This window comes from Rhinolophus sinicus, linkage group LG10, assembly GCF_036562045.2.
Source record: "Rhinolophus sinicus isolate RSC01 linkage group LG10, ASM3656204v1, whole genome shotgun sequence".
Lineage (NCBI taxonomy): Eukaryota > Metazoa > Chordata > Mammalia > Chiroptera > Rhinolophidae > Rhinolophus > Rhinolophus sinicus.
Window position 1 is genome coordinate 38,487,565 of NC_133759.1, and position 26,799 is coordinate 38,514,363.

Here is a 26,799-nt window from a genome sequence, read left to right on the forward strand (position 1 = left end):
CCTCAGGAGCCCAGCCCACCACCCTACCAGCTCACCTCTGACCACGCACTTCTGGTATGATGTGTGCTGGCATGTTTCCTTCTGTCATCCACAGAATCCGTATCTCTTAACTGCTTTATCAAACTGTTCATTTTGCTATAATCTCATCTATCTTCCAATTCACTAATTCTGTTGTCAGCTTTCTCGTGGTTTAACCTATTGATTTATTTCTATTTCAACAACTATGTCTTTTATTCCTGGAATTTTTATGTGGTTCATTTTCAAATCTGCCTTCCCCTATTCCCTTTCCAATTGCTCCATTTTCTGTGGTTCCCGGAACGTGAGTTTGATCATGCGTTTTGTCTCCTTTTTCCCACCCATGCAAAGGATCATTTCCTCTTTGTTTTGTAAGTTTTGACTCTGAGCTCATCTTCGACAGGGATTGTCCTGCTCAGGCCCTAGTTTGTGGGCACATCTTTAGGGAAAGGTTTTGAGTATGTCTTTACTGGGGGCCTAAAGACCTCACGGATGCATTTTTAAGTTATTTCTGAGTTGCGGATTTTCATACCATGTGGGCTGGTTCCTTTGAATCCAATGCATAGGCACAGAGCAGGCTTAGGGTCCGAATTTCTCAGAGATGCTTCATTCTAGATTGGTTGGCAGGCTTCCTCCCAGTATTCCTCGGTCAATGGCAGTGGTTATGCCAGGACCCCAGCCTCAGACAGCCCCTGTGCCGCTGCAGGCTTTATGCAGACATACGTGCCAGCTCAGGTTTTCATGAACAGAAGACCTGAGTCTCCATTCCTCGTTCCCATGGGCTTTGAAACCATGGCTGATGGGATGGGCCACAGCCCATCCCAGCCAGTTCACCTCTTAGATGCAGCTTTGGTTTTTCTTTTGTGTTGTTTTTCACACCTAAGGAGTTCTTTTCCTAGCTCTCTTATTTGTACTTTATTTTGTTATTGTTGTTGTATGTTACCCAGCATCTCAATGTATTTGGAAAAGGACAGGTGTTTCCGTATCCACTCAGGCTAAAAATAATTGCTAAGTACTGTGTATGTTTTATTTTAGCTTGATTGACACAACCACTCTGTGACGTAGATACGATTAATATCCTCACTTTACAGAGAAAGGGTTGGGAAGATTAACTTCATTTCCCAAAGTCCAGAACATGATTCCCCAGAAATTCCCAAAGCAGGTGTGACCCCCAACCCATTACCCACAGGGCTGGCTCCATGGACCCCCTCCAGCCCCTCCTCTGCTACCCAGGCCCATCTCATTCTGTGGCTGCCTCTAGCCCCATGGCAACCAGTCACGAGTGGGCTGCTCACTCTGTCTGACCCACACTCACACCAAAGCTTTCTCACCATTCCCCTGGTACACATGGTCCTCGCCCCCTGCTCAGATGCTTTCCATCTTGCAGTAGCCTGTCCCAGACATACTTTCTCAGTATTACCCCTCTCTGGAACATATTGTAAGTTCTGAGTGCTAGTGAGGGTAGAGCGGTAAGAATGGACAAGAGAGGCATCATCAGAACTTGGTAGTCAATTAACTGGAGGGAGGAAAAGAGTGGAGGAGTCCACATGAATGCTCAGTGTTCTGGCTTGGGCGACAGACTGGATCCGGGAGCATTTGCTGAGGCGGGAACCCAGGAGAGGAAGTAGGTGAGGGGGGAGCACAGTAGGTGTTCAGCTCAATTTTGGACATGATGAGTTTGAAGTAAAACCTCAAGTGGGGCCACTCAGAGCCAACCTGACAAACCTGTCCATCGCTCGAGATCAGCCTCTGCTCGGATCCTCACTGGGCAGTGAGTGTGTAACGCTGAGCCACTGGTTGTGTGTGAAATGGAAAGACACACAGTGTGTATGTGACACACCGTGGGGTCTGTGTTACATCTAACGCAGGATAAACTCCTTGAGATTAGAAACCACATCATTTCTTTCCTTTTGTTTTCTAAAGGTGTCTAAGACGAAACTGGCCTCCTACTGTATAAGGCTGCAGTGAGGATCACATAGTATAAGGAATAGGAAAAGTTGCTTCAAAATTGAAAAGCATGTCCCAAGATTAATTGTTATTACCATGTTTCCCCGAAAATAAGACCTAGCCAGACGATCAGCTCTAATGCATCTTTTGAAGCAAAAATTAATACAAGACCAAGTCTTATATAAGACCGATTTATATTATATTATATTATATTATATTATATTATATTATATTATATTATACCTGGTCTTTTATTATAGTAAAATAAGACCAGGTCTTATATTAATTTTTGCTCCAAAAGATGCATTAGAGCTGATGGTCCAGCGAGGTCTTATTTGCGGGGAAACACGGTCTGACTACCATCCTCCTCCCGCCCAGAAATGCCCAGACCTCCACGTCCTCGGGCCTCAGTTCCAAATCTATCCTGGCAGCCTCACCTCCCACTCCTCACCTTTCCCAAATCAACCTGACCCCTCGAAACTCTGTGTCTTTTCTCCTTCCCTCCTCCCGGTGCAACCAGACACCCCCTCTCCCACCCCCACACACACAGGGTCATCCCGGCACCTTGTACACATCTGTGCAGACATGAGTCACTGTCAGTTATAAGCCCCTTTGTCAAGTCTGTGACTGGACTGGAAGCTCCATAAAGGCAAGTGCTTTCTTTCATTCACAGAGCAGGATACGCATTCAGTAAATGTCTGCAGGAGTGACTGAGTGACTCAATCTCCGTATGCTCCAAACCTAGTGCCTTCTTTAGCAACAGAAAAGAGAAATGAATGATTAAAGGAATAAAAGGTGTCTGCTCCATTTGCCTGGAATATTTTCCTTGTCATCTGTTCCTGATGAAATTTTCAGTCTTGCAATATCTACCCTGCATACCACCTTCTCCAGCCAGAAGTCATCTTTCCACTCGCTGGGATCTCCCAGTGCTTTGCACCTGGTCCATTACACTTACCTCAGTTCCCCCTACACTTGAGTCTTTTGTGTACTTGATGCCATTAGACTGAACAGCCCCTGGCACACTCCCTGGCATAGTAGATGGTAGATAAATGCATCTCACCTGGAGTCACTGCATTCAGAAACACCTGATGTACTGGGAAAACCAACTCAGAACTCCCGGTGTGGCCCTTTAAGGAACATTTGGGCCAACCCCTCAGCAGCCTGGCCTTCTCCACTCATCTCATGGGAGGCTTCCCTGGCCCCCAGCTCACCCTGGAGCACCAGCCTACTCCCAACTCAGACCTCCTTTGACATTGTCCCTGCACTATTTCTGTCCCTGGGTCTCTGGTCTCTGATTCACTCGCCAGCTAAACAGCAGCTGCAGCTGCCCACCTCAGGAACACACCTGCCGGTTTTCTGAGAGCACAGTGTCTTCGGTCCAGCCGAGGCCTTGGGCATCAGGGGATGGCATTGGACATGCTTGGTGCCGGCTGCATTCTCCAGTGATTCACGAAGAGTTGGGAATGAAAGTTCTTCTCTCCCCCCAGGAGAAGTCACTTTGCCTAACGTCCTTCTTTCTTGGTCCAGCTATGCATTAACACATTTATTTTTGCTTCTTCCTGGCTCAATCATTTTTCAATTACAGTTTGTCCCTACAGTTCTAGTGGAGGGTTAATGCAGGTCTGTTCTTGCTCATAGATCCACATTTATGAAACTCTAATTAGGCATTTCCTTTAGCTGTCTTTATAGATTACTTGGTGCGAAAAGTCTGCAGGCATAAACCTCGTCTGAGCTAAAAGCCTGTTTGGATGCCCAATTAGGAGCTAACTGGGGAAGTTTCTAGTTATTTCCACCTGAGTCTTAGCTCAGGTGGCTCCCCATTCCCAGAAGGCCCTCCTTTTTGACCTTGGAGAATATAAATCTTGCCATGTCTTGTGACCTGCATTAAATTGAGATAAAATGTATTCACTTTCAATTTGCCACAGTTTTATAATTTTTCAGTGCTCAGTGTGGTAAGGTGCAATGCAGCAGCTCTCACACTCTGCAGGCAGGTGTTTAAATCGGCATAACCCTTTGCAGAAAAAATCACTGACAATATGTGTCAAGTGTCTTCCAAATACCTCCAACCTTTGACCCAATAATTCCACTTCCAGGAATCTTTCCAATGAATGTTATCAGAAATGCGGACAAGTATTTATGCACAAAGAAATTCATTACAGCATCATTTATAATTGCAGGTGTATATTAATGTCTGATAATCAGGGAATATTTAAGTATACTATAGTATACCCATATTATATAGCCGTCTAAAATGAAGTTGGTGAAGGCATTTTAATGCTGAGGCTAAGAGAAACCAGCAAACTTTCAAATTGTATATGCAGTATGATCCAAATAGACTTTTCCCAGCTGTTGTTTCACAGAATGTTTATAAAAATGCCACAAATAGAAAAGATCCATTTTCCAGCAAGGTTGAAAAGTTATTATAGGCATATACCTGGAGGCTGCTAGGAGTCTTGGATATGCTAATTAAATGGAAAATCCAAAAAAAAAAAGAGGCTCAATGTACAAAGTCACTGTTTTTATGCAAGCCATTATAGGGGCTGCTGTTCATGGAGCACACTTCAGAAAAGCTTGTAGTGGGGCCTGCGGGGCGGGGCGGGGGGAGGAGGGGCAAATGCCTAGGGAAGTCTGTAATATTGAGAGGGGTTGTTGCTGCTGTAGAGTTATGGAATTATCTTCTTTCTTGGAATTTTTTTGTATTGTTCTACAAAAATGTTGTAAGTGTTATGAAAGACTAGCCAGAGGATCGTCTTCCACCTAGCTTTGGCAGATGTGGCATGCTGTAGAGGCAGGAAGTACATGGATTCAATATGGTGGCCGTGCTCCAGACGATGGCCCTGGCACGGTGGTGATGGCAGCTAGGATAGGGGAGCCCCCAACGGCTGCCTGGCTGACGCTAATGCTCTGCCTACATTTCAAAGGGCAAGGGGTCAAGGTCATGGCCCTGCCACCTGTTCCCTCTGAACCCTGAGCCTGACCAGAGATTCCCTCATGCATCAGGGAACATCCCCAGGATGTGAACTATATTCCAGGTTCTGGAACATACTGCCTGGCTATCCTTGATTACAAACCTCAAGTCCAAGGTGCATTGAGCATCCTTGGATTGAATGCTTCTTTATTCAAATCCTCTCCCTAGTTCCTCACTCTTCCATTACCCCTGGACTCTGTCTCCAGGTCTTCCTTTGTGTAGAGCCCTGGGTCAGCCCCATGCCAGTAATAGGCCCAGCCTCGGAGCCCTGCACCCAACCCAGTGTCTAGTCTCAAGCATTTAGCAGGAAGGAAATATAAACTGGGTTAGGACCTCTAGTGAGATGTAACAGGCACTGAGCTGTACACTCAGTGAGATGTAACAGGACTTGGGAGACATGGGCCTGGACCCCTCCTGCTTATCTTCCACGGGCCCCTAAAATATTCATCAGGATTTATCAGGCTAATGGGCTTCAAAAGGAACAATTTTCTGAGACATGAGACAGGGCAATATAAAAGGAACATTAAGGAAAAAATTCTTATTCCAAAATGAAAGGGAAAAGATCATTTAGCATCCCTGTTGGTGTTATCTATTCATGAGAAACAGCACACTGAATCCACTGTGGGGTGTAGGGAGGGCTTTGGCACCCTCACCTTGGGGTCACCTTCATGCAGAACTCATCTGTCTCTGCTGCCACAGATGGCTGGGGCGATGGAGACAAGAGGATGCAGACGGGAGACATCTCAGAGGTGGACTCCACAGAGTGCAGAGGGGTCAGAGGCAGAGGGGGGTGGAGGAGCGAGTCTAACGTGACTCCCAAGGCACTCACTTAGGAGATTCGAGGGAGGGCGCACCATCTGCCTTTCCTCCTTTTATGCTTCCTGTCTCCCTTCCCAAGACGGTCCAGGCCTGATTTCTATTGTGGATCATGCTGTGGGAGTTCAGTCACTTGGGGTCAGGAATTGTGACAGTATCCTAGCCCCCAATGTCCATACCCATCCACTAAGGTTAGGTTTGGGTTCCCAGCCCTAAGACCATAAGTCTCAGAGATAAAAGGTTATGAGGGGCCATTGTATAAGAGTTTTCTGTACCATGTCCAGCTACGAGCACCCATCTGTGGTCCTTCTGTGCTCCCCAGGTACTCAAAGGCTATACGAAGCTTTGCCCCTTAGGAGGACTATCTCTCTCAGAATTTATTTTGCTTGAGGTGAAAGGGGCATGAGATTACAACAGCTCCATGGGCTAGCCTTAATGTAGAGACAAAGGAATTGGGGGGTTCCTATTTTCTAGATCTCATCCTTCTTCCTCTTCCATATTCATCGCCTTCTCTCTTACTCCTTTCTAATGCTCTCCTCTTCCATTTTCTTCTTCTTTCTCCCTTCTGCCTCACCTTCTCTATCTTCATCTTCATTTCTACTTTTAATCCAGCACCTTTCTTTTTATAGCTCCACCTATCCCCAAATTTAGAAAAATAATTTGAATTTAACTTTTTCTCTACTAAAGAACTAAGAAAATGTTCATGCAAAGCAAATTTAAGCTGACACCCCCACCTGTCCACCAAGAACTTGCCAGGCTAGACAGCTGGAAATTATGTGACCAAGATAATCTGCCCACAGTCAAATGTTTGCCTGGTGACATTCCTCCGCCCCATGGTTTGCCCCATCCTGTTTGAGGCTTCTAGAACCTCATAACAATCATTGTGTTCATTGAGTTCTTTGCGGTACAAATTGTTGACCCCAAAATGCTTTCTCCTTCTTTCACAATTAGAATAAAAGCCTGTGTGATGTTTCATTGCATGTTCAATTTTAAGTGTTGCTTGTCTTTCTTTTCATTAGATTTGTGACAAAGAGTGGCATTACTATGTCATCAATGTGGAGTTTCCTGTGGTTACCTTATACATGGATGGAGCAACATATGAACCATACCTGGTGACCAACGATTGGCCCATTCATCCTTCTCACATAGCCATGCAACTTACGGTCGGCGCATGTTGGCAAGGTAACTCTAGGTCAAGCCCTTCTTACTGGCCCATCTGTGTACAGTCCATGAAAGATAATGACAGAAAAAAGGGGAAAGCAAGTGGTGTGGGAAAGTTTAGCCAAGAAAATTTACTATCCCTGATTAATAAAACAGGACTTATAAAAATAAGGATTAATCCAGACACTAAGTTTGTGTAATAATAAAGCACTTGGCTTGAAACCAGATTTTGATTTTAGATCAACATGAGCATTTTCACGGTTGCCTCTGAGTTGCTAATGCCTTTTATTGTTCCGAAACCTTATCTGATTTCAAACTGGGGCTGTGAATAAGAAAAGGCCGAGTATGGAATCCTGTATTAAAATGGGCAGTTGGCTCTGCTTAGCACCACGTTGGTCAGGAGCCAAAGATCTTATTTATCCCCACACAAGGTGTCCCAGCACACAACCTTCTGTTCTGGGAACTCATAAATATGGGTGAGTGGCTGTGGGAGGCCGCTCTCAAGTTCAGCTCAACTCTAAGCCCCATCGCTTCTCCCTGAGGACAGAAGCTCTTTGTTATCTTCCCACTCAAAGCTCTCTGCTCCCTCCTCACTTCTTCTACTGATACCTCTCCTCCAATCCCCAAACCCAGGCTAATCTCTTGTTTGGAATCAGGAAAACCAGCTCTCCAAGGAGACCTTTCTGTCTCTCACTCAGATCAATTGGACTCTATTTTTGCTTCCTAAAGGACTATGGTGCTTTGAAGTACTAATGACAGAGCAGAAGGGAAGGAAAATAGTCCCCAAATAAGCATATTAGTTCTTTGAGATGATGAGCCAACCTCGTGTGGATGGATTCTGTGGAAGTTACCAAGATTTGCAACTTTGACCATTCACCACGCGGGACTGAAGGGACAGGCAGACTATGGTGTAAGAATAGGCCTTCAGAGGACCAGCCAACCAAAGGGTGAACTAGAGGAGACATAGCCCCTCTGAGTTGGGACAAAGAGTGAGTTCTGCACAGCTCCATGCAAGAGAAGATGGAAATGAGTGCACAGAGTGCAGCCCTGCGAGCAGCAGGAATACGAAACCCAGGAAGAGAATAAAACATGAATGATGCACGGGAGGAAAATGTGTTTTTGAGTTGAGGTCATCTACTTGATGTCTGACATATGTCACATGATAGTAAAAAATTGATTGAACATTACAACAGAACTTGATGAGAGTTTCATCAGTGTGGAAGATTCCCTAGGATATCAGGAAAGGGAAACTGTGTCATCTGACAAGAGTCCAGGAAACTAATTAGTATAGCAAGGTACTAATGCAGAGTTTTCACAGAAGTCATTAGTCACTGAGCACAGCTGTGCCAGTGAAGGCCCTCAGGTGTGGCTCAGTACCCCAGCTGGTACCACAGCAGCCTGTGGGTATTTTGGAACATGGCCTGGATGCTGCCCATAAGATAAGAGGCCCCTACTCATGCCCTCACGATGAACCTTACCATGACTCTTCCTTAGAGGCCCTCAGAGACCACATTGGATTTCTGTCACCCCAGCCTGCAACTCTACAAGTCCAGCTGCAGCCACTACTGCCCAGTTATATGCCCACGGGGTAGGGAAACAATGCCACCAAAATGAAAAGTAATTTTTATCAACAATTAAGATGATCTCAGAATCCATTAAAATAGACTAACAATTGTCACCCCAATAAACTTTAATTTACAAAAAAATAGACTAAGTTGCACTGCAGTGACAAGCAAGCCCCCATTCCCAGTTACTATGCAAATCAACAGAGGCTCTTCTCTGTTTTTCCTTCAGTCTGGGCCCCGAGCATAATGAGCAGCCATGTTGCTGGCTACCGAGAAACACGAGACAGAAAGCATGCTGAATGGTGCACGAGCCCTTAAAACTTTCACCTACCAGTGACACCAATCACTTTTACTCACATTTTATTGGTTGAAGCTAGTCATATGACCACACTGAACTCCAACAGGTCAGGGAAGTAAAATCTATAATATGTCTGGAAGAAAAACTGAAAATATTTTATGAACAACAATGATGAACAGCACAGACTGTCCACCTAGTCAACAGATATTTGACACTCCTTCCCACATCAAAAAATACAACTACCCTTCCCTAAATGAGACAACCCAAAAGTCCCACCTGTTACTAGCTCCAAGCTGAAGGTCTAGGCTCTCTGAGTGATTCCTGGTGATTTCTTCTTCAGGGTGAGATGCCTGGAAGCCTCTATACCAGACACAGATGTGGCTCCAGTTGATCTGGATATACACTAATAGGAAGAATTATTTGTCACCACCATAACCATCATCCCCTACACACATACACACACACACACACACACACACACACACACACACACACACAATGCAACAGTTGAATAAGACAGAATAACCAAAGAAACACTTCCATTAAGAAAGAAGAATTTGAGGAATACAGCAGTCTTCGGTCCATAGCAATTCTGAAATCCCCCTGGACAGATGCTGTGAGGGACCCTACCCTAGGATGGAGACTGTTGTTTGTGGCCCTTGACTCTATTCTCTGTGAAGTATCATAGGCCACATCTGAAGATGGAGTTGTCACTTTATCAATAGCAGCTCTAATATTATATCTGATTACAATTTATTTAAAAGCTATTGCACAAAAATGCTTTTCAAACATTAAACCAAAGTATCCGTTTATTTTACAAGAATGTGGGAGGGAGAATGACGACCAGGATGTTCACTGAGTATTTCTGTCCTCTTCCCAGGTAGACACTAAGGCCACTCTTTGTTGGAGTTAAGTGCAGTCATGTGATTTGCTTTGGCCAATTAAATGTGAGTGCAAGTACCTTATGTCATTTCCTTTAAGAGTCAGTGTTGCAAGGAGATTCTTTACATAATGGGGTGTTTACGTCAGAAAGTGCTATTTGTCCCAACTTATAGATAAAGAAACTGAGGCTCTGAGAGGTGAAGTAGCTTACCCAAAGTCACTCAGTCAAATCTGCTTTACCCCACGTCTTCAAAGCCTGTTCTCCTCTCACTGTGGCTCACTGCCCCTATTTCTAGTTGATCATTTTGTTGATATAATTATGTGTTGGGAAAAATGCAGGAGCTGATGTGTATTGATACAAACCTTACAAACCCTTTACCTTCTGAGATATTTGACAACCCTGGAATCAAAACCCCACAGGAACTCTGCATGGCCCTGCTGTGTACTTCCTTAAGTACCACACACACACACACAACAACAACAACAACAACAACAACAAAAAGAGTTTAGGCTTTGTAGTCAGAAAATTTTGAGTTTGAGTCAAATCCAAATCCTAGCCCTGCCACTTCATAACTGTGTGGATACAGCAGAATTCCTAACTTCCATGAGCTCCTATTTTCTGATGCATAAAACTACAGCAATACCTAGCTCACAGGGTTGTTATAAGGGTTCGGCACTGAGCACATGGAATGTGCTGGGCATGTTCCAGTCAAATTAATGTGTAAATCGGATAAAAAAGACCTGCTAGTCCTCTCCTCCACCCCCTCTCTGCTCCTTGTACCTAAACCAAACATGGCAGACAGTCTGTAAGACCGTGGTATGTTCTGGCTTCTCTGATTCCAGCCTCGCCATGGCTCCTTGCATGCACTGCCTTTTCTCCCCTTCCCCAGGACTAACCCTCACATACGGACTTGCCCTCTCAGGTCCATCTATAGGTCAGAAGGAGGTCCTTGAAGCCGACGAATAGTCCGTCAGAAGACAAGAATTAGAAGATAGGGTTTGTGGTGTAGGCAAGACCCACTCATGCAGTCTTTGGGGCCTTGGAGGAGATTTAGGTATCTTCCCTGAGAAGGATGACAATCCATTAATAAATTTTCAGCATGGGAAAACATCTTTTAAATCTTTAAAATTGGGCTTTATAGGATGAGTAAGAGTTCGCTGGGGAGATAAGGGAGGCAACAGCACGTGCCGTGGCAGGGAAGCTTGCCAGTTGTGCTCAGGGTGCCTTGTCACTGGGAGGTACGTGGACCAGAATGAGTGGAGAAGAGGCGGGGGAAAGGAGTTGAGACCAGACCATAGGTGTCGTACTGCCTTGTTAAGGAGCTTGGATTCCCAGGAATTCTCACCTCCTCCTTGGAGCTACATTGCGTCCTGGAAAGGCACATTAAAACTTCTTCAAATAGGACATGGTGCTGTGAAGTTAATGGCCTACACTGTAGCCCTTATCTCAGCAGGTTTCTAAACCTTCCAAAGTCCATTTATACACACACTGTAAGCCCTCTGTGTGGACCTCTAATTGGGCCTGCGATTGTGGGGAGTTTTTCAGGTGCTTTTTAAGGTTGGCAAGGGAACTAGCTCCCACCTGTGAAATTGTGAAATGTCCAATTGGGGTTTAACAACGGGAATGGAAAGTCATGTGATAAGAGCTGCTTGTTGGGTGCTCCTGGGAACTGGCCCCAGACTGTTGCTGGGCAGAGCTCCGCAGCCCCAATTAGCCTACTCTGTCCTTTCAGTGAATTTGAAAGCCCAAGTCATCAATGGAACTCCATTTTCATTGGCATTTTTTCCAGTAATTAAAAAAAATTGCTACTTCATTTACACTTGAGAAATGCCGCCAGTACAACCTAGAGCCTGGCATGTACCTTAATTGTAGAGAACATGCCGCCGGGATGGACCTCACCTCCCAGAAGAGTCCTCCTTTCTCTACCTGGTGTCACACGTGCTTGGTGTCACAGTGTTCTCAGCACAGACTCAGACCCTCTCTCGTGGCCAGGCCCCATCTGTGCTGATTCAGAAACGGTTGCCTTTAAACAAATACCAGGTTCCTTATCTCTCTCTGAGTCACGCCATGGGAGAAGATCATTTAAAAGACTAATTAATTTGTTATTTTCCTTAGATTTCCTACTCATCCAATTCTAACAACAACAATTCAAGTTCTACTCATAAATAATAAAAATTGTATACTCACATCCGCTTCGCCCCTGGACCTGTACCCGGGGCCCCATCACGTAGGCCCAGCTGTCTGTGGCAGTGACTCAGGAAGGCTGTGATCGTGCCAGACCAGGGCTTTGGGGAGCCCCCAGGGGGTCAGGGAGGTGCCCCAGCAGGTGACACGTCAGCACACCTCTCCCAACATTACAACCAGAGCAGCTCTCTTATCTATCGTAGATGGCATCTGGGCAACAGTACTTTTAACAAAATGGCTACACGTGTTTGAAGAAACACAGTTCTAGGCACTACTTAAGGAGCCACTACTCTGCCGCCTGCCTGATCCTCATCTATTCTTGGTGGGTCTCATCACAGGTGTCCCAACTCATGCGCTGTCCCCAGCGACCACCTCACCCCACCTCTGTCAGGGACTCTCTCCAGCATTCTGGACTCTGGCCTCCCAAGCGTGTCCAGCTTTGCCTACTGCTGACCGTGACATGCCCCTGGTCTCAGATAAGGAAGGCCCTCTCCCCTAGCACCTGGTCTTACTGAGTCCTACCTCCTCACCCGACAAGTAAAGCAGCAGGAGGTAGAAAAGGGGATGGTTCTATGAATTAGCGCCTGTTCGGGGACAGACACAAAGGCCCCCCCCACCCCCCGTGTGGCTTTTGGGAGGAGCCAAGGCAAATAATGGGAATGGTCAAAGAAGTGAGAAAAAGGTAGAAATAACACCGAGAGTTGCAGTAAAGCAACAGCATGTGACCCTCAGCGAGAGGGGAATTAGAGTCACATGTGGTCCTGAGAGCGGGTATACATTTCCAGGTCATTTTCTGCCAGACACTAAAACAAGTGCAGAGACATGGAGGACACGCCTTCATTTAATAAGCTTGGTCTAATTTAGTACAAATTATCTTAATAAAGTCTGTGTTGAAATTATTCTGCATCCCTAGGGTCTGTGCTCTGGAAGAAAGAGACACGTGCTGGCATAGTCTGCTTTACATGCAGGTGACATTTCCCAGAGAGGGCTTCCTGAAGCTCCAGTCCCACAGGAGGCCCCTGCCACAAGGAGTCCAAGGTCAAGGATGGGACCCCGCATACACCATCCTCCCACCACCCCATTGGAGAGTCACAATGCGTGTTAGCTTATCACGAGTCTCCAACGCCCACCAATACAGCAATCTGTTTGACATTACTTAACCTGAAGCCCTTAATTTCATTTCACTGTGGAACTCACTCTGTGTGAAGTAGTGTTCCCAGAACACTCTTTGGAAAACATCTCATGGGAGTTCTTCATGCAGATCCTGCATCCCCCACTCCACTAGGTTTGCAGAAGGTGAGAACTGTCTGCTCTCGCAGATTCTCCTCTCGCCTTTCCTCCTACTCCAAGCCCTAGAGACGGTCAATAACTAATGTTTGTTGAATTACATCCCATTTTCCAGGCTGTTTTCACCAAAGTGTATGTATGGTTCATGGTCTGACACACACGAATGATTAACAGAGTGTCTCTTAGCATTGTCTGTATTTAAAAATCAAGGCAAGATTGTTTTAGGGCCTGGAGTTTGTTTCACGTGAGGGTGTATTGATTTAAAGACAACACAGGTGAAATCAGCTTTAAAATTCAGTGATTCGTGTCTGGAAACACAGTATAACTGAGTTATAATTCCAACTTTGTATCTTATTCTGAAGATTATATAAATTAGAAAATTTGACAAGGGTCCTAGAGAGAAAACGGTTTCATTTTAGCTTCTCTAAGACACACCAGATGGGAGGGGGGAAAAAGCGAAAGAGGCCACTGAAAAGAGAGACAGAGAAAACTCGCGTGATGTATCCCATCCAGGGGTCCACTGGCTCTTGCTGCCACTAGAACTAGCTGTCATTTCTGAGCTCCTGCTCTGTGCTGAGCCCCTTCCATCTTCTCTTTTAACTTCCTTATGTCATGGGTATGATTACAATCCCCATTTTGCAGATGCAAAAACTGAGACTTAGGGAAGATAAATACCTTGGTAAGGGTCTCATAGGGCCTGGATTTGCATGCCAGTGTGTGCCACCAAAGCCCTCACCTTTAGTTACGGTGCTACACCACTCTGCTTCTAGGGCCATGAAAAGCTAGATGGTGTTACACAGCCACGTAAGGAAGATCAGAGGATTCTGGTATCTGGGGTCAAATCATTTGCCCAAACTCCCTGGGCATTTCTCCCCCAGATTAGGTCTCATGGTTTTGTATAAGGAGAGAAGTTTGGCATTAGAAGAGAATTCCAGATTCTTGCTGCTGCTGCTGCTTCTTACCTGCTCTGTGTCTTTGGAAAGTCTCTTGCCTCTGTGCTCCTCAGTCCTTCATCTAAAGAATGAAGGAGATGTACTGGATGATGTATGAGATCCTTTCAACCCCATGAATTTAGGTCCCCAACCCCAGATCGCTGATTTTTGAGGTCATCCATGAACTTTATGTTTTGCTCACTTAGAACGTGCTATATAAATGTTTGCTGGACAGGCTAGAGATGGGTATGTAAAAACTGAAGGGTCGAGAAAGCCTGCTGAGAATGTGTCATGGCCATGCACGATGGCAGACCATCTGTCTCCACAAGTCACCTGCAACCTACAGCTGCAACCCCCTAGGGTTGTGTGGACAATGTGAAAGCTGCAGCATATGAGGGTTGATTACACATTTCACTTAGTCTTTGCATTCCATGGATGTCTCCATCACTGAAATGAGGCAGTGAGAGAAAGCAAGATTTCAGATGCTCTCACCATTTGCATTTCTTGAAATTGATGCCCAACCATCCATGAAATTGTGTTCATGGAAAGCCGTCCCCATCAACAAGCCACGTACAGAGCAGCATCTGACTCAAGCAAGAGGGAACGTGGCCCCCCATCCTTTCCATGTGTTTCTAAGACTAACTAGGTATGGGAATGACAGCGGGGAAGAAAAGACCAGAAGCATCCTGCACACACTTTGCAAAGGGGAGAGACCTAGTACATTCGCACACGTTGATCTTTTACTCGTACTTACTGACTCAAAAGCTATGTTTATAGTGGGTGGTCCCCACCTCTCACTTGGAAGAAAGCTGAGAGGGAATTCACTCTCAATACAAACTGGCTTAGAATACTATAGGCTACATTAAATCACGTTTGCCAAATGCTACGACCATGTTTCCCAGCAGACTTGGCACAAATTATTGGGAGTTGCTGCTGAATTCATTCAGTGTCCACAGAGCCCAGTATGATTGCACATGCTCCCTTAGCTGTGTGTTAGTCCCAACCTGTCCCCATCTTTCGGAAGCAGTCCAATTACTACCTTCCCAGAAATCCTCCTGGACCCTCCCAGCCACATCTCATTGTGTGTCATGCAGGTCCAAAGCTTGGGAGCAAGCAAGGGCTACGTTCAAATCTAGGCCTCACTAATTTCTGGCTGTTTGGCCTTGGACAAGTAACCTACCTCTGAAAACATCATCTGTGAAAGGAGTTGTAAGTGTAGCAGCCAAGAATCTGTTGTCACAAAGAAAACAATTAGTTTTTCCACATCCATCTTGGTTTCGTTTCAAGCCCCTATTCCATCTGAATGGGGAGAACTTGACTTTGGCAAATTTGGAATTCCTGCATTTCCTTCGGGTACCAGCTGATTTCAGGAAGATTTGTACCTGTCTAGGGTGTTGATGGGGCTTCCAATTCATCTTTCCTTGCAGGTGGCCACAAAAATGGTGCTCACCTCTCCGGTCCTTGGTCACTAATGGTCCTGGAGGATTCACAGCTCTCTCAGTCTGTCCTTACTTTACTTAGGGGCACAGAAATATCTCCACGCTCCTCATGTTCTCTCTGTAAGACCATCGGCGGTCCATCTGTTCATCTCTGGACATGCCTGCCCCAGGCCAGCATTCCCTCCCAACATCACACACCCTGCCAGGACTCAGCCCAGGTGACGGCCTCAGGTGCCCTAGCTCCGTCTGTTGTCTTACCACCCTCCCCCTCCCCTACCCCAGTCTGGGGAATCAGTTCCTAGTCTGGGAGAAGCCGGAGTTCCTTCCTCCATTTTTCCCCGAATGCTGATCCATACCCAGGTCTTCTCCACCCCGCTTAGGGTGTACACTTCTGGAAATGAAACTGGGCAAGAGACTCAGCTTCAGTCTCCGTGTGCTCTTCCCCCCGTCACAATCCTCCCTGTAGCAATAAGCACAAGCCAGAGATGTGTTTAAATGGAGTTAAGAGGGGAGAAATTAAAAGCATAGTGGCTAAGATTGCAAAAGGATTATCTTACCATTTAAGGATTCAATAAAATATCAACGAAAGGACTTTGCCTGTGTTAAGGACCTTATAAATGAAGGCCATCATTTTTCCCCTGAGATCTGTTAGACACATTATCTATCTATATCGTTTGTTTGCAGATTAATCTCGCTCTGCCTTTCAACGTTATTGTGTTGTAATTTACTCTTATATTTTCCCAGGGTCTATATTTTCTTCTCCCGACTAAATGTAAGCTCCTTGGGAGCATGACCCACATCTTATAATTCACTGAATCTAACAGAAGGCTGGGTGTACAGCAAAAGCTTTAAAAATGGGTGCAGATCTAGCCCCAGGAATTCAAAATCATGTCCTCAACAATTTAGAGAAGGTTCTTCGTATTAGAAATCAGGTTTTATTTTTCCTAAAATAATTCACGAACATGTTTATATCTAAATGTTAACAGAGGAGCCATGTGGTATATGCAGACACCCTAGATATTAAAAAGAAAGAGATTGTTAATGTATTCATTATGTATTAAAATCCTGCATCACAGCCACCCCTGAGTACAAATATATTTCAAATTTTATGCTGGCCGCCTATTGCAAAATGCTAATTGAATTGATTTCCTGGAGCTGTGTCACTAATAAATAAGAGTGCAACACAGATCTGGGATTCTTGAGTCAAAAATATAGAACATGAATGTTTTGCTGAGAGAAAATAGTGTGTAGGAAAATGTCTTAGCATCCAAAAGAGTTGCCAAGTTTGGTCTTTAAGGATGGAGCTGCTGAGGGAGAAGTTGAGAGGTGTTAGGTGGCGTACCAGAGTGGGGTATCTCTGAGCCTCAGTGGACTGGGCTGGCCAGTACCACCAGGATGTCTCATCTGGTCCTATGTGGGGATGGATATACTCACACTGCAGGGCGCACACTTCACCACTTGCTACATTTGTGGCCTTGGGCCACTATACTTCTCCTCTCTAAGCCTGAGTTTACTCATCCAGAACTATAGAATAAGTACCCACCTTATCGATGAAAATTTGATAAGATGATGTGTGTTGAGGTCTTCAGACAGAGTTGGAAACATAATTCCTATCCAGTAAAAGACAATTGGTAGACATGACCATCTGGATGCCCAGGAAAGTGGCATACCCAGGCTCACACCCTTCTTCTTCCAGGTCAGCAGGAGTGAACCTTTGCTGGGGCAGAACATGCTAATTAATGGCTGTGACAAGCGTGTTATCCATGGGGGCTTTGAAGGCATAGAATAGAGGCTCCAAATTGACTCCCCCATACCCTCAGGCCATGGCCATCTCAGGTCATTCCTCAAAGCTAGATCTGTTTAGAGTTCCCTGTGGACTGAGCTCTACAATAGAGCCTTCTTTTTTTTCCAAGGTGAAGATGCTTTGCGTGGCAAGTAACAGCTGTGTGAATCAAAATGGCTTAAACCATAATGATGGGTGATTGGCTCCCATGCAGAGGAAGGCCCAAGGTAGAGCAATGGGAAAGTGCACTCAGGGTTCTGCTCAGCCTGCCGTGACTCTCCTGGCTCCATCCTCCTCTGTGCATTGTCTTGATTGTCCCTGCTCTGCTTGCAAGATGGCAGAAGCAGCTCTTGGCCATCCATCTTCACATAATGATCTCCAGGGAATGAGAGTGAGAGTAGGTTTCAGAAACTTTCTAGAGAGAAAATGGAATCTCTTTTCCCAGAAGCTGCCAGTCAATTTTTCCTCTCATCTCATTGGCCTAAATTTGGTCTCATGATTATTCCTGAGCCTCCTCCTGTGGCTCATTGGATTCCACGTGCTGACTGGCTTTGCCTTGGTACTTGGTCCCAAGTCCATGCCCGATTTAGTCACTGGAGCAATGGGGACAGGGAAACCTGATTAGCTTTGACTAAACAGAGTCCACCCCCAACCCCAAGGCAAGAGGCCAGGAGTAAGACGGATGTTGAAGAGACACCACAATGCCAACCACTCTGCTGGTATTTAACTCACCGTTCCCTGTAATTCAGCAAACAATTATGAAACGTCCGCTGTGTGGCAGGCAGGGTACAGCACATGGGGACAAGACAAGGGACTCTGTGTTATTGAGCGAAATAACTGAGACACTTATGCAAAGTGCTCGTCGCATCCCTCAGCCCCTAATACCAGTTCAGTATGGTCTTCGCTGAAATGCATGAGTGCCCCCTGCCACCCAAAAGACAGACTTAAATAAATTCTAGCAGTGTGCAAAGAGGGCAAGGAGGACGCGTGCTGGTGGCGTAAAGGAAATAGATCACGTAAGAACTGTGCTGAAGGCCCGAGCTTATAAACTCAAGAAGCTTATAGCCCACTGGTTCTTAACCTTGACTTCATGTTTGAGTCCCCCGAAGAGCTTTTAAAACTCCCTGCATGAATTAGTTCACAATCTCCGGGGCTAAGACCAATCACCAGGATCCGTTCATCTTCTTAGAGATCCCCAGATGATAAAAATTGAGATTAAATTTTAATTTTAATTGAGATTAAAATTAAAATTAAGGTTGAGAACCACCATTATGGGCGACTGAGACATAACACACACATGTAAACCATTAACTAACGATGCCAGGTTGTGAGGGGTACATCAAAATGATCTGTCAGTGTTCCAAGGCTCGGGGCAGGGAGGGGGGGCGGGGGAGGGAGCTTGTGAAAGATTTCTGTGAGCAGCAGGGGTCAGGTTGCTTAAGAGGTCTTGAAGGACGAGTGGGATTTGCATAATCCGAGCAGTTTGGAGGTGATTCCTATGTGTGAGGAGGAATGGGCATGAGCAAAAGTCTGTGTGCAAACATGGAGGGTGTCCAGACCCAACCAGAAAAGAGGAACCACACAGTAATTTGAACAGGGAAATCGATAGAATTGGTAACTATAACATAGGATTGGAATAATGAAGGATTAGCTGCCAAGAAGCAGAGAGAACTCTAAAGAACATAGGAATGCCGGTATCAGGGCATCCTCTCCCCCGGGGCTAAGACAGAGTGCGGACAGGAGATCCCCCCACCCTACCAGCCCCTAGGCTGCTGCCCAGACTTTGCTGACACAGCGTAGCTCACTGAAGGGCAGAAAAGTCACTGTGGTGTCGCTCAGGCAGAACTTTTCGGAGATCTTCCCGCTCGGAGGCTGGGAAAGCTGTTTACAGGGAGATGTCGCCCTGAAGCGCCCTCTGCTGGGGGAAGGTGCATTGCAAGAACTCAAGGAGAACTGGGAGGCAAAAACCCAGCAATGTCCCCTCCAAGCAAGCAGAGGCTCATTGTGGTTTTTATTTGCATTTCTCTGATGATTAGTGAGGTTGAGCATTTTTTTATATGTCTGTTGGCCATCTGTATGTCCTCTTTGGAAAAATGTCTCTTCATGTTCTCTGCCCATTTTTTAATTGGGTTATTTGTTTTTTGGTGTTGAGTTGAATTCACTTTGTGAGGGGTGTAAATATCTAACTAGTACATTGTTTTGTACACCTGAAACCAATAAAAAATAAATGAAATTTTTTTTAAAAAGCAGAGGCTCAGAGAGGTTCCAAAACCTTGCCAGAGAATTAGCAAAGCTGGAGTTTGACCCCGATCCATCTTTCCTATGTTCTGCTTCCTCTCTGAACAAACAGAAGTACAAGATCAAAGCTAAGTCTGCCCAGAGACTGCCCAGAGATGGAAGGGTCTGTGTTCAGTGGAGTCAGTGGGGAAGGCCTCCGGATGAGGTGAGGATTCAAATGGACCTTAGGAGAGTCCCGATTTGGAAAACCATGGAGGATATAGGAGGAGGTAACTTCCAGGCTGGCTTTGCAACACAGGCCACATTGGACAATAACACAATCCACACTGGACAATTTCACACGCTGGAGAGTGGACCCCATCTCAGACAAGACTCAACTCAGCCAGTAGAGAACGGTAGAAAACTGGAAGTAGGCCCTGAGAAGAAAGTCAGAGGTAGAACGGAATCAGGGAAGTCCTTATAAGCCAAAGAAACGGAATTTGAATGGATGTGAAGTCAACACATTTCCAGAGAGCCAGCACCCATGGATGTGGGGTTTCTGGAATTCCTCAACTGCGTGCCAACCTGTCGGGAATATAGAGAAGCAAATGCCAGCTTTGGAGTTGGGCAGACCAGGACTAGAGTACCAGCTCCAGTGGTTAAGCTGTGTGTCCTGGGGCAAGTCCCTCAACCTTTCTGAGTCTCAGGATTCTTCAGGTGTCAGTTGGAAACAGTAATACCATTTTGCAGACTTGCTCAGATGAAGTCCCTCGCAGACAGCCTGGCACACAGCAGGCTTTTAATCAATAGCAGTGTCACGCAGGGACTCAGCTCCGGCTCCCCACACAAGAACGCAGGACATGGTGAGGCCAAAAAGGAACACCCACGGAGCCATAGATAGGGGAGTCATACCACTATATTCTCGCTGGCAGCTGGGTTGGAGACACAGGGAGCAAACATCTGCCAGTATCCCAACAAGGGGTCTTCCTGCACCCCAGTCTCGCTGGCGGCCGGAAGAGACACAGGAAGTAGGATCCACACAATCCACAATCCACTGTCCACTTTTCTGCCTGCCAACCAACCAACAAACCAACCAGCGTAGCCACAGCGGTTATATCAGTGGCTAATGGCCAACTAGTCACAGCTGATGGCCATCTGCTACCCGAGCCAGCACCTTTCCACGTGAGGCCGAGAGCCTGGAAACTGCTCTCTGGGACTCTGTCCCACAGGTAGCTTCCTTCCCCCCTCCTATTATTTACTCTGTAGGCCCTTCCTGTCTTCTAAGACAGTCATGTCTCTGAAAGTAACCGTTTTAAAATTCAGAAATTCCAGGATTCCTAAAACAGGTGCAACTGGAGAGTGCCAAGGTATTGGCGGCATATAACATCCTCTTATTGAGATTCTGACCACTGAGCTCAGCCCTTGGAAGGAAAAGATCAGGTTTAGGGGACAGAGTCACTGTGTCCTTGGCTCCTGGACCAGATGGTACCTTGCAGTGGTATTTCATACCCCATCTCCACAGGGCAAATAACGGTACTTCTTTATCTTTTAGGAGGAGAAGTCACCAAACCACGGTTTGCTCAATTCTTCCATGGCAGCCTGGCTAGTCTCACCATCCGCCCTGGAAAAATGGAGAGTCAGAAGGTGATTTCCTGCCTGCAGGCCTGCAAGGAAGGGCTGGATATTAATTCCTTGGAAAGCCTTGGCCAAGGGATAAAGGTAAGGAAGGAGCCGGCATCACCCCCGGAAGATGTTGATCCCTGAGGTAGAGGCTGCCCAGTCCCAGTGCACTCTGGGAAATGGAGTCTTCCCCTGTCCAGTTGCACAGAGATGGTGCCACAGCAAAGGTGCTGCCACAGCGAGGAGGGTAGTGACCATGATGCTCTGATGGACTCCAGATGCCATCTCCTGAAATTCCTAGACAAAGCCCTTGTGTATAATCAGTTCACACTACCCAAAAGCCAGCACACGTTCGATGGCTCCCTAGGGGGAGTTGCTATGTTTCACTTGTTTGTTGGTGGGTTACTTGTTTTCTTGTTTATTTGCCTAACGGAACTGAAGCAGCATGCAAGAATACACTCCAAAATATTTTTTAAAACAAAACTGTTTGGACCATGTAAGACACAAATTAGAAAGGAAGGTGAGTCCCACATGGCGTGGAATTAGAAAGCAGACGTGGTGGTCCCTGGGTCTTCCGTTACTAAGTTGAGGCATACGCTGAGCTCCGAGCAGTCTCTGGCTATCAGAGGGAATGAAAGCAGATTCATGATTTTTATCATCTCTACAAAAGAAACACTTTTAAATAATCCTAGAAAATCAGAGCTGCTTTCTGAGAAAAGCTCCTCCTGAGGGGTGCACGAGGTGGCCGGCTGTGCCTCAGCAAGCGCCTCCCTGCCAGGCCGGGATCCTCCTGGCCTCGCCTGGACCTCAGGGGTTCCTGTGAGCGTGGAGTCTCTGGGGTCCTAAGCGAAGAGCAGGAGAAACTTCACAGTGGCCCCCACTTAAACATAAGAGATCCCATGAGAGCAGGCATCCTCCTCTCTGGAAGCTGCGGGGCTTACCCTCTGCCTCTGGGGCCATAGGACAGCCTCCTGAGGTCCCAGAAGCTGTGATGGTTCCCTGCTTGGCCATTTCTCAAGAAGCGTGTGACCGGAGCAGAGGCTTCCCAGCCCGCCTCCCTCCCCTACCCAGTGCTGCCTAGGGAGGCCCCCCCTGCAAGCCCCGCGCTGGGCCTGCCTCTCCTGGACAAGGAGTCACCCGTCCAACAGAGAGCCCTCTTATTTAAGCTGCCATTGGGCTTGTGGGGCCTGACGTGGGGTAGCCTGGGGGGTTAGTGACCTGAGCACACGCTGCTTTTGTTTAACTTGCAGTCGCATCAGCAAACATTCCATGGACACTCGTATTCAGTTTCCAACCAGGTAGAGGGACACAAAAATGAATATTCCACGCTTAATGTCTTCAGGGAACTCAATGGCCCAAGCTGACATTCGTAATCCAATGTGGTAATTGCTACAATGGTGATGAACGCTAATATTGACTGAGGCTCTCCCAGGTGTCAGGAACTAGTCTAAAGCGTTCTGGGTATTAACTCACGTAAGCCCTACAACAACCTTATGATTAAAGGCACCGTAAATCTTCTCATGTTGCACGTGAGCAATGGAGGACTGAAAGAGAAAGGACACTCACCTAAGATCCCAGAGTCAGTGATGAGCAGGGCCAGAATTTGAACGCAGGCCAGCAGTCCTGCTTCGAGGCTCCAGAACTTGGAGGAACAGCAGTTAGGGAAAGCTCCTTGGAGGAGGCACAGTCTGAGCAGAATGTTTCAGGATAGGTAGTAACCAACCGGGAAAAAGGCAGGGGCACAGAGGGGGATGAGAGAGCATGGCTTTCACTCTGGGCAAAACCAAGAGCCCGAGGGACGGCAGAGGGCTGAGGAACCCACAGGGGACCCTGGAACTCCAAGAAGGCCAGTGTTACAAGTGCCCAGACTGCAGGAGGAAAGGTAGAAAGTGTAGCCAGAGAGGTGGGCAGAGGTCCTGTCAGGGGCCTTGGTAACTATGTTTAGGTGTTTACTTTGTTTTTCTGTTAGCAACAGGCAGCCACTGAGGGGGTCCAGGCAAGGCAGGTGTGGGGCTTAGCATGTTCACCTGGAGACTGGGTCAGAGGGGGAAGATGGGAGAACACAGACAAGGTAAGGCAAGAATGGGTTTCCAGAACATTGTTTAACTTGTATTAAATATACACACGCGCACACACACATACGAGCGCTCTCAAAAGCTAGTCACCTGTCACTGAAGGAACCTCCTAAGACTGCCTCAGGGTGGAAAGGTGGTCTATGTACGGCAGCTGGTCCAGGCGAGGCCCTCGTGGTACATCTCACATAGATGGCCTCACATGCAAATCCTGTGGGCTGGTCCTTGACATACTGCTTGTGTTGTTTTGTTAGTGTTTTGTCAAACCAGTGATGCAGAAATCTGTCTTCCAACCCTCCTCTCTCTGTCTGATTCTTGACTTGCTCCCTACCCCTGAGTGGGTCTTCTCTGCACTGGACCATCCCAAGGGAGCAGAGTTTCAGGATTGCAAGCGCTACGGAACAAACAAACCACAGATGTTGAACTTAAAAGCCACACGTCTCAGAATTATAAATTGAGAACCAGAGCAATTTCGAGTCACAGCCTATGAAAAAAGGAGGTGCTAAACTAAGTGGCACGAAAAGCTGGGGGGTAGGAGGCTAATCTGACTTTTCAGGATGCCACCTGCTCGTAACCAGTCACCTCAAAGGATCCTTTTCCATCCTGAGGGCACAGCTGGCAAGGACTCATGCACTGTGTGAGAAGTTAATGATAAGACACACAATTCACAGTGCAGCCTCTGGGGGCTATTTTAAGTTCATTATCCCTACTCCTCACAACAAATTAAATAGTATGACCCCATTTCAGAAATAGGGAGACTGGGGCTCAGGGACTTGTCCACATTCAGACTAGAAGGCATTCTTAAAATTGTTAGAACTTCCTTCCTGCCCATCCTCCCTCCATTTATCCCTCATTTCATTTCTGAAAAGTGACTATTATTTTCTTTACCAGTTCCTGCTCCCTTCCCTCCTCTCTGGCTATTGAAAGAAGTGAGGTCCTCGTGCAATTAAGGAAACTTCCCGTCTTCTCACAGGGCCCCACTCTGTTCCTCTTTTCACTTGTTTTCCCCTGGATCATGCGTATTTCTGAATATCTCTCCAGCATGTCTGGAGTCATCAAATGGTTGGAGGGGCTTGCTATCTAGTATCCATACAGGACACTGTGGAACAGCCACCTTCCTGATGACTACCCTGTTCTGATTCCCACAGCGTAATCCCTGCAGGTCTGTCATCTCCACAGTGGAAAGAGTGGGAAAGAGCAGGAACTTGGGAATAAGACAATCCTTGGTTCAAATTACAGTGCAGATATTTACTAGCTGGGTTACTTTAGGCAAGGTACTTTAATCCCTTAAGCCCTAATTCCCCCATGTAAAAATGGACTTAACATTATTTTGCAGTGATGTTGTAAGAATTGAAATATATATATATTTATATATATATATATATATATATATATATTTATATATATATATATATATTTATATTTATTTATATATATATGTAGAGAGAGAGCGAGAGACATAAACAGAATAGATAGATGATATAGATACAGATATAGACATAGACATATGGATACAGACATAGCACAGACGCAGACAGAGACACTGACATAGAGATGGATATAAATCTCCCCTAGGAAATCTAATAAATAGGCTCCCAACAAATCACAGTTCCCTTCTCCTGCTGGGCTGGACTTGTACTTGGTGTTGCTGCTGCCTCAGCTTCTTTTGAAAAGTAAGCCTGGGTGCGCGTTGTGGTCAAGATGCCTCTAATGTGGCAAATCTGGCCCAGCCCTGAGGGGCCGGCAGGTGTCCCAGGGAACGCAGGGTGTCTGGACTGCCATGGCTGGCCTGTCCTCGAGGAAAAGGCCATGGCTCTCAGCAGCATTTTACTGATTTCCCAGCCTGCTAGGTGGATAGTGACACAGGTAGGTCCCCTAGGAGAGCTGACCACTCTGCAAAGGCCATCTATCCAGCAGCTTTTTGGCTTAACACAAGGAAGCACCGTGGCTACAACACAGCTTCTTAGGGGAGAGTGAATGCTGTCACCGTTTGCTCAGTCCCCAGGAAGCCATCTCCAGTCCCCGTGGTAATACCTATACCACCCTGTGTCCCACACAAACCAGTCACGCCACGGGGCTGTGAACACTGCAGTTTAAAAACACAAAACAAACACACAACAAAAACCTACTTAATGGAAGGTGTTTTGATCCTACAAGAATGTGTTGATGGCTAGGCAGTCCTTGGGATGCTCTGGCAACCAGCCTAGGATATTAACTGGTATCCAACACATTCCCTGACTGTCCTCTCCCAGGGTGGTTGCAATGGAAATGTGCCCTCTTCTGATTGCCATGGCGGGGGTGGGGAGGGGGGTGCTGCCAATCCAGCCCTCTGGCAGAACTCGCTTTTCCTGCTCAGCACTCATGCCAGGCTGAGGCTGGGCTCCTCCACAGGGGTCATCTCCTGGTCTCATGATTGTCATGTGCTAGACCCTGTGGGATGCTAAGAAAAGTCAGTAGACCCTGCCCTCAAGGTGCTCACAGTCTGCTGGGGGTGGTAGACAGACAGACAGAATCAGCACCACAGGACTCTGTTATAGCAGGGATGGTGGTGGGGCAGGAAAACCTGTAGGAACGTAAGAGGTCGTTTTAGAAGAATGACCTTGAATCTGCTCAAATCGGAATCAGGTGATTTGTGATACTCAGAACTGTAATGATTCACCAGCGCAAGACAGCTAGTGAGTCATCCACAGCAAGAGAAAAGCCAACCCAGAGGCTGAATGCAGCATCTGCTTTGCACGTGACGGGGCTCCTGAATCCAGCACAGAGAGTGGTGCTTGTGACCGGATGTCATGGCTCAGAGAGACCCAGCTCAGGGCTTTGAGGAAAGGACGGAACTGGATCACAGAGAAAGAAGAGCAATGAAGACAGGGGAATGAGCAGAAGCAAAGACTCAGTGCAGACAGAATTACAATGTTAAGGATCATGATAAAAGCTATCACAGATTGACACTTTATATACATTATCTCATTTAAGCCCCAGACAGGTAGATATTAAGATCCCCATTATTTTAAATGAGGAAATAAAGTCCAGAAAGGAGAAGTATATAGTCCAAAGTTGTCCTGTGTAGTTTGTACTGCAACTGGGGTGTGGCAGTCCACAAAGCGCATGATCTTTCAGGGATGTCACACAGCCATGGGGAAGTGAGAATCATATCCAGGAAGGGCTGAATTCTTCCAGTGGGTTAAACAATTGCAGTAGAAAATGACTCCAAAATCTCTATGGCTTAACGCTGAAAATTTATTTTTCTTTTACATTAAGCTGGGGCGGTCAGGCGGAGTTTCTGCCTAGAACGCCGTAGGCAGAGCAGAGAAAGAAAAAGGCCGGAGCATCCTGTAGGACTTTCACTGCCTCCTCCCAGAGCTCCCACATCCCTTCCTCTCACATCTCGTTGGCCAGATGCCGCCATATGGCCCTGCCCCTGCATGGCACAAAGTAGTTGGGCAGTGCGGCCTCCAGGATGCCCAAGAAGGAAAGGAGAACAGGGTTTGGTGAGCACTATAATGGCTCCCACAGAGGCTTGACTGAAAAAGATGAGTGACTGAAAAAAAGAGTCCTTTGGAGGAGGAACAGGAGATGACACTGTCTAAAATGTGGGCCAGGGGTGGGGGTGGG

At 46.5% G+C, this 26,799-nt stretch overlaps 1 protein-coding gene across 1 annotated transcript in view; it reads left to right on the forward strand.

The window, feature by feature from the left end:
• The window catches only part of CLSTN2 (calsyntenin 2), a 570,678-nt gene that overhangs the window by 521,590 nt on the left and 22,289 nt on the right, over nucleotides 1-26,799 (forward strand). The window contains exons 9-10 of the mRNA XM_019747346.2: nucleotides 6,766-6,928; nucleotides 21,048-21,214. Of these exons, the coding sequence (XP_019602905.2) occupies nucleotides 6,766-6,928; nucleotides 21,048-21,214 (330 nt within the window). The remainder of the gene's footprint in view (nucleotides 1-6,765; nucleotides 6,929-21,047; nucleotides 21,215-26,799) is intronic.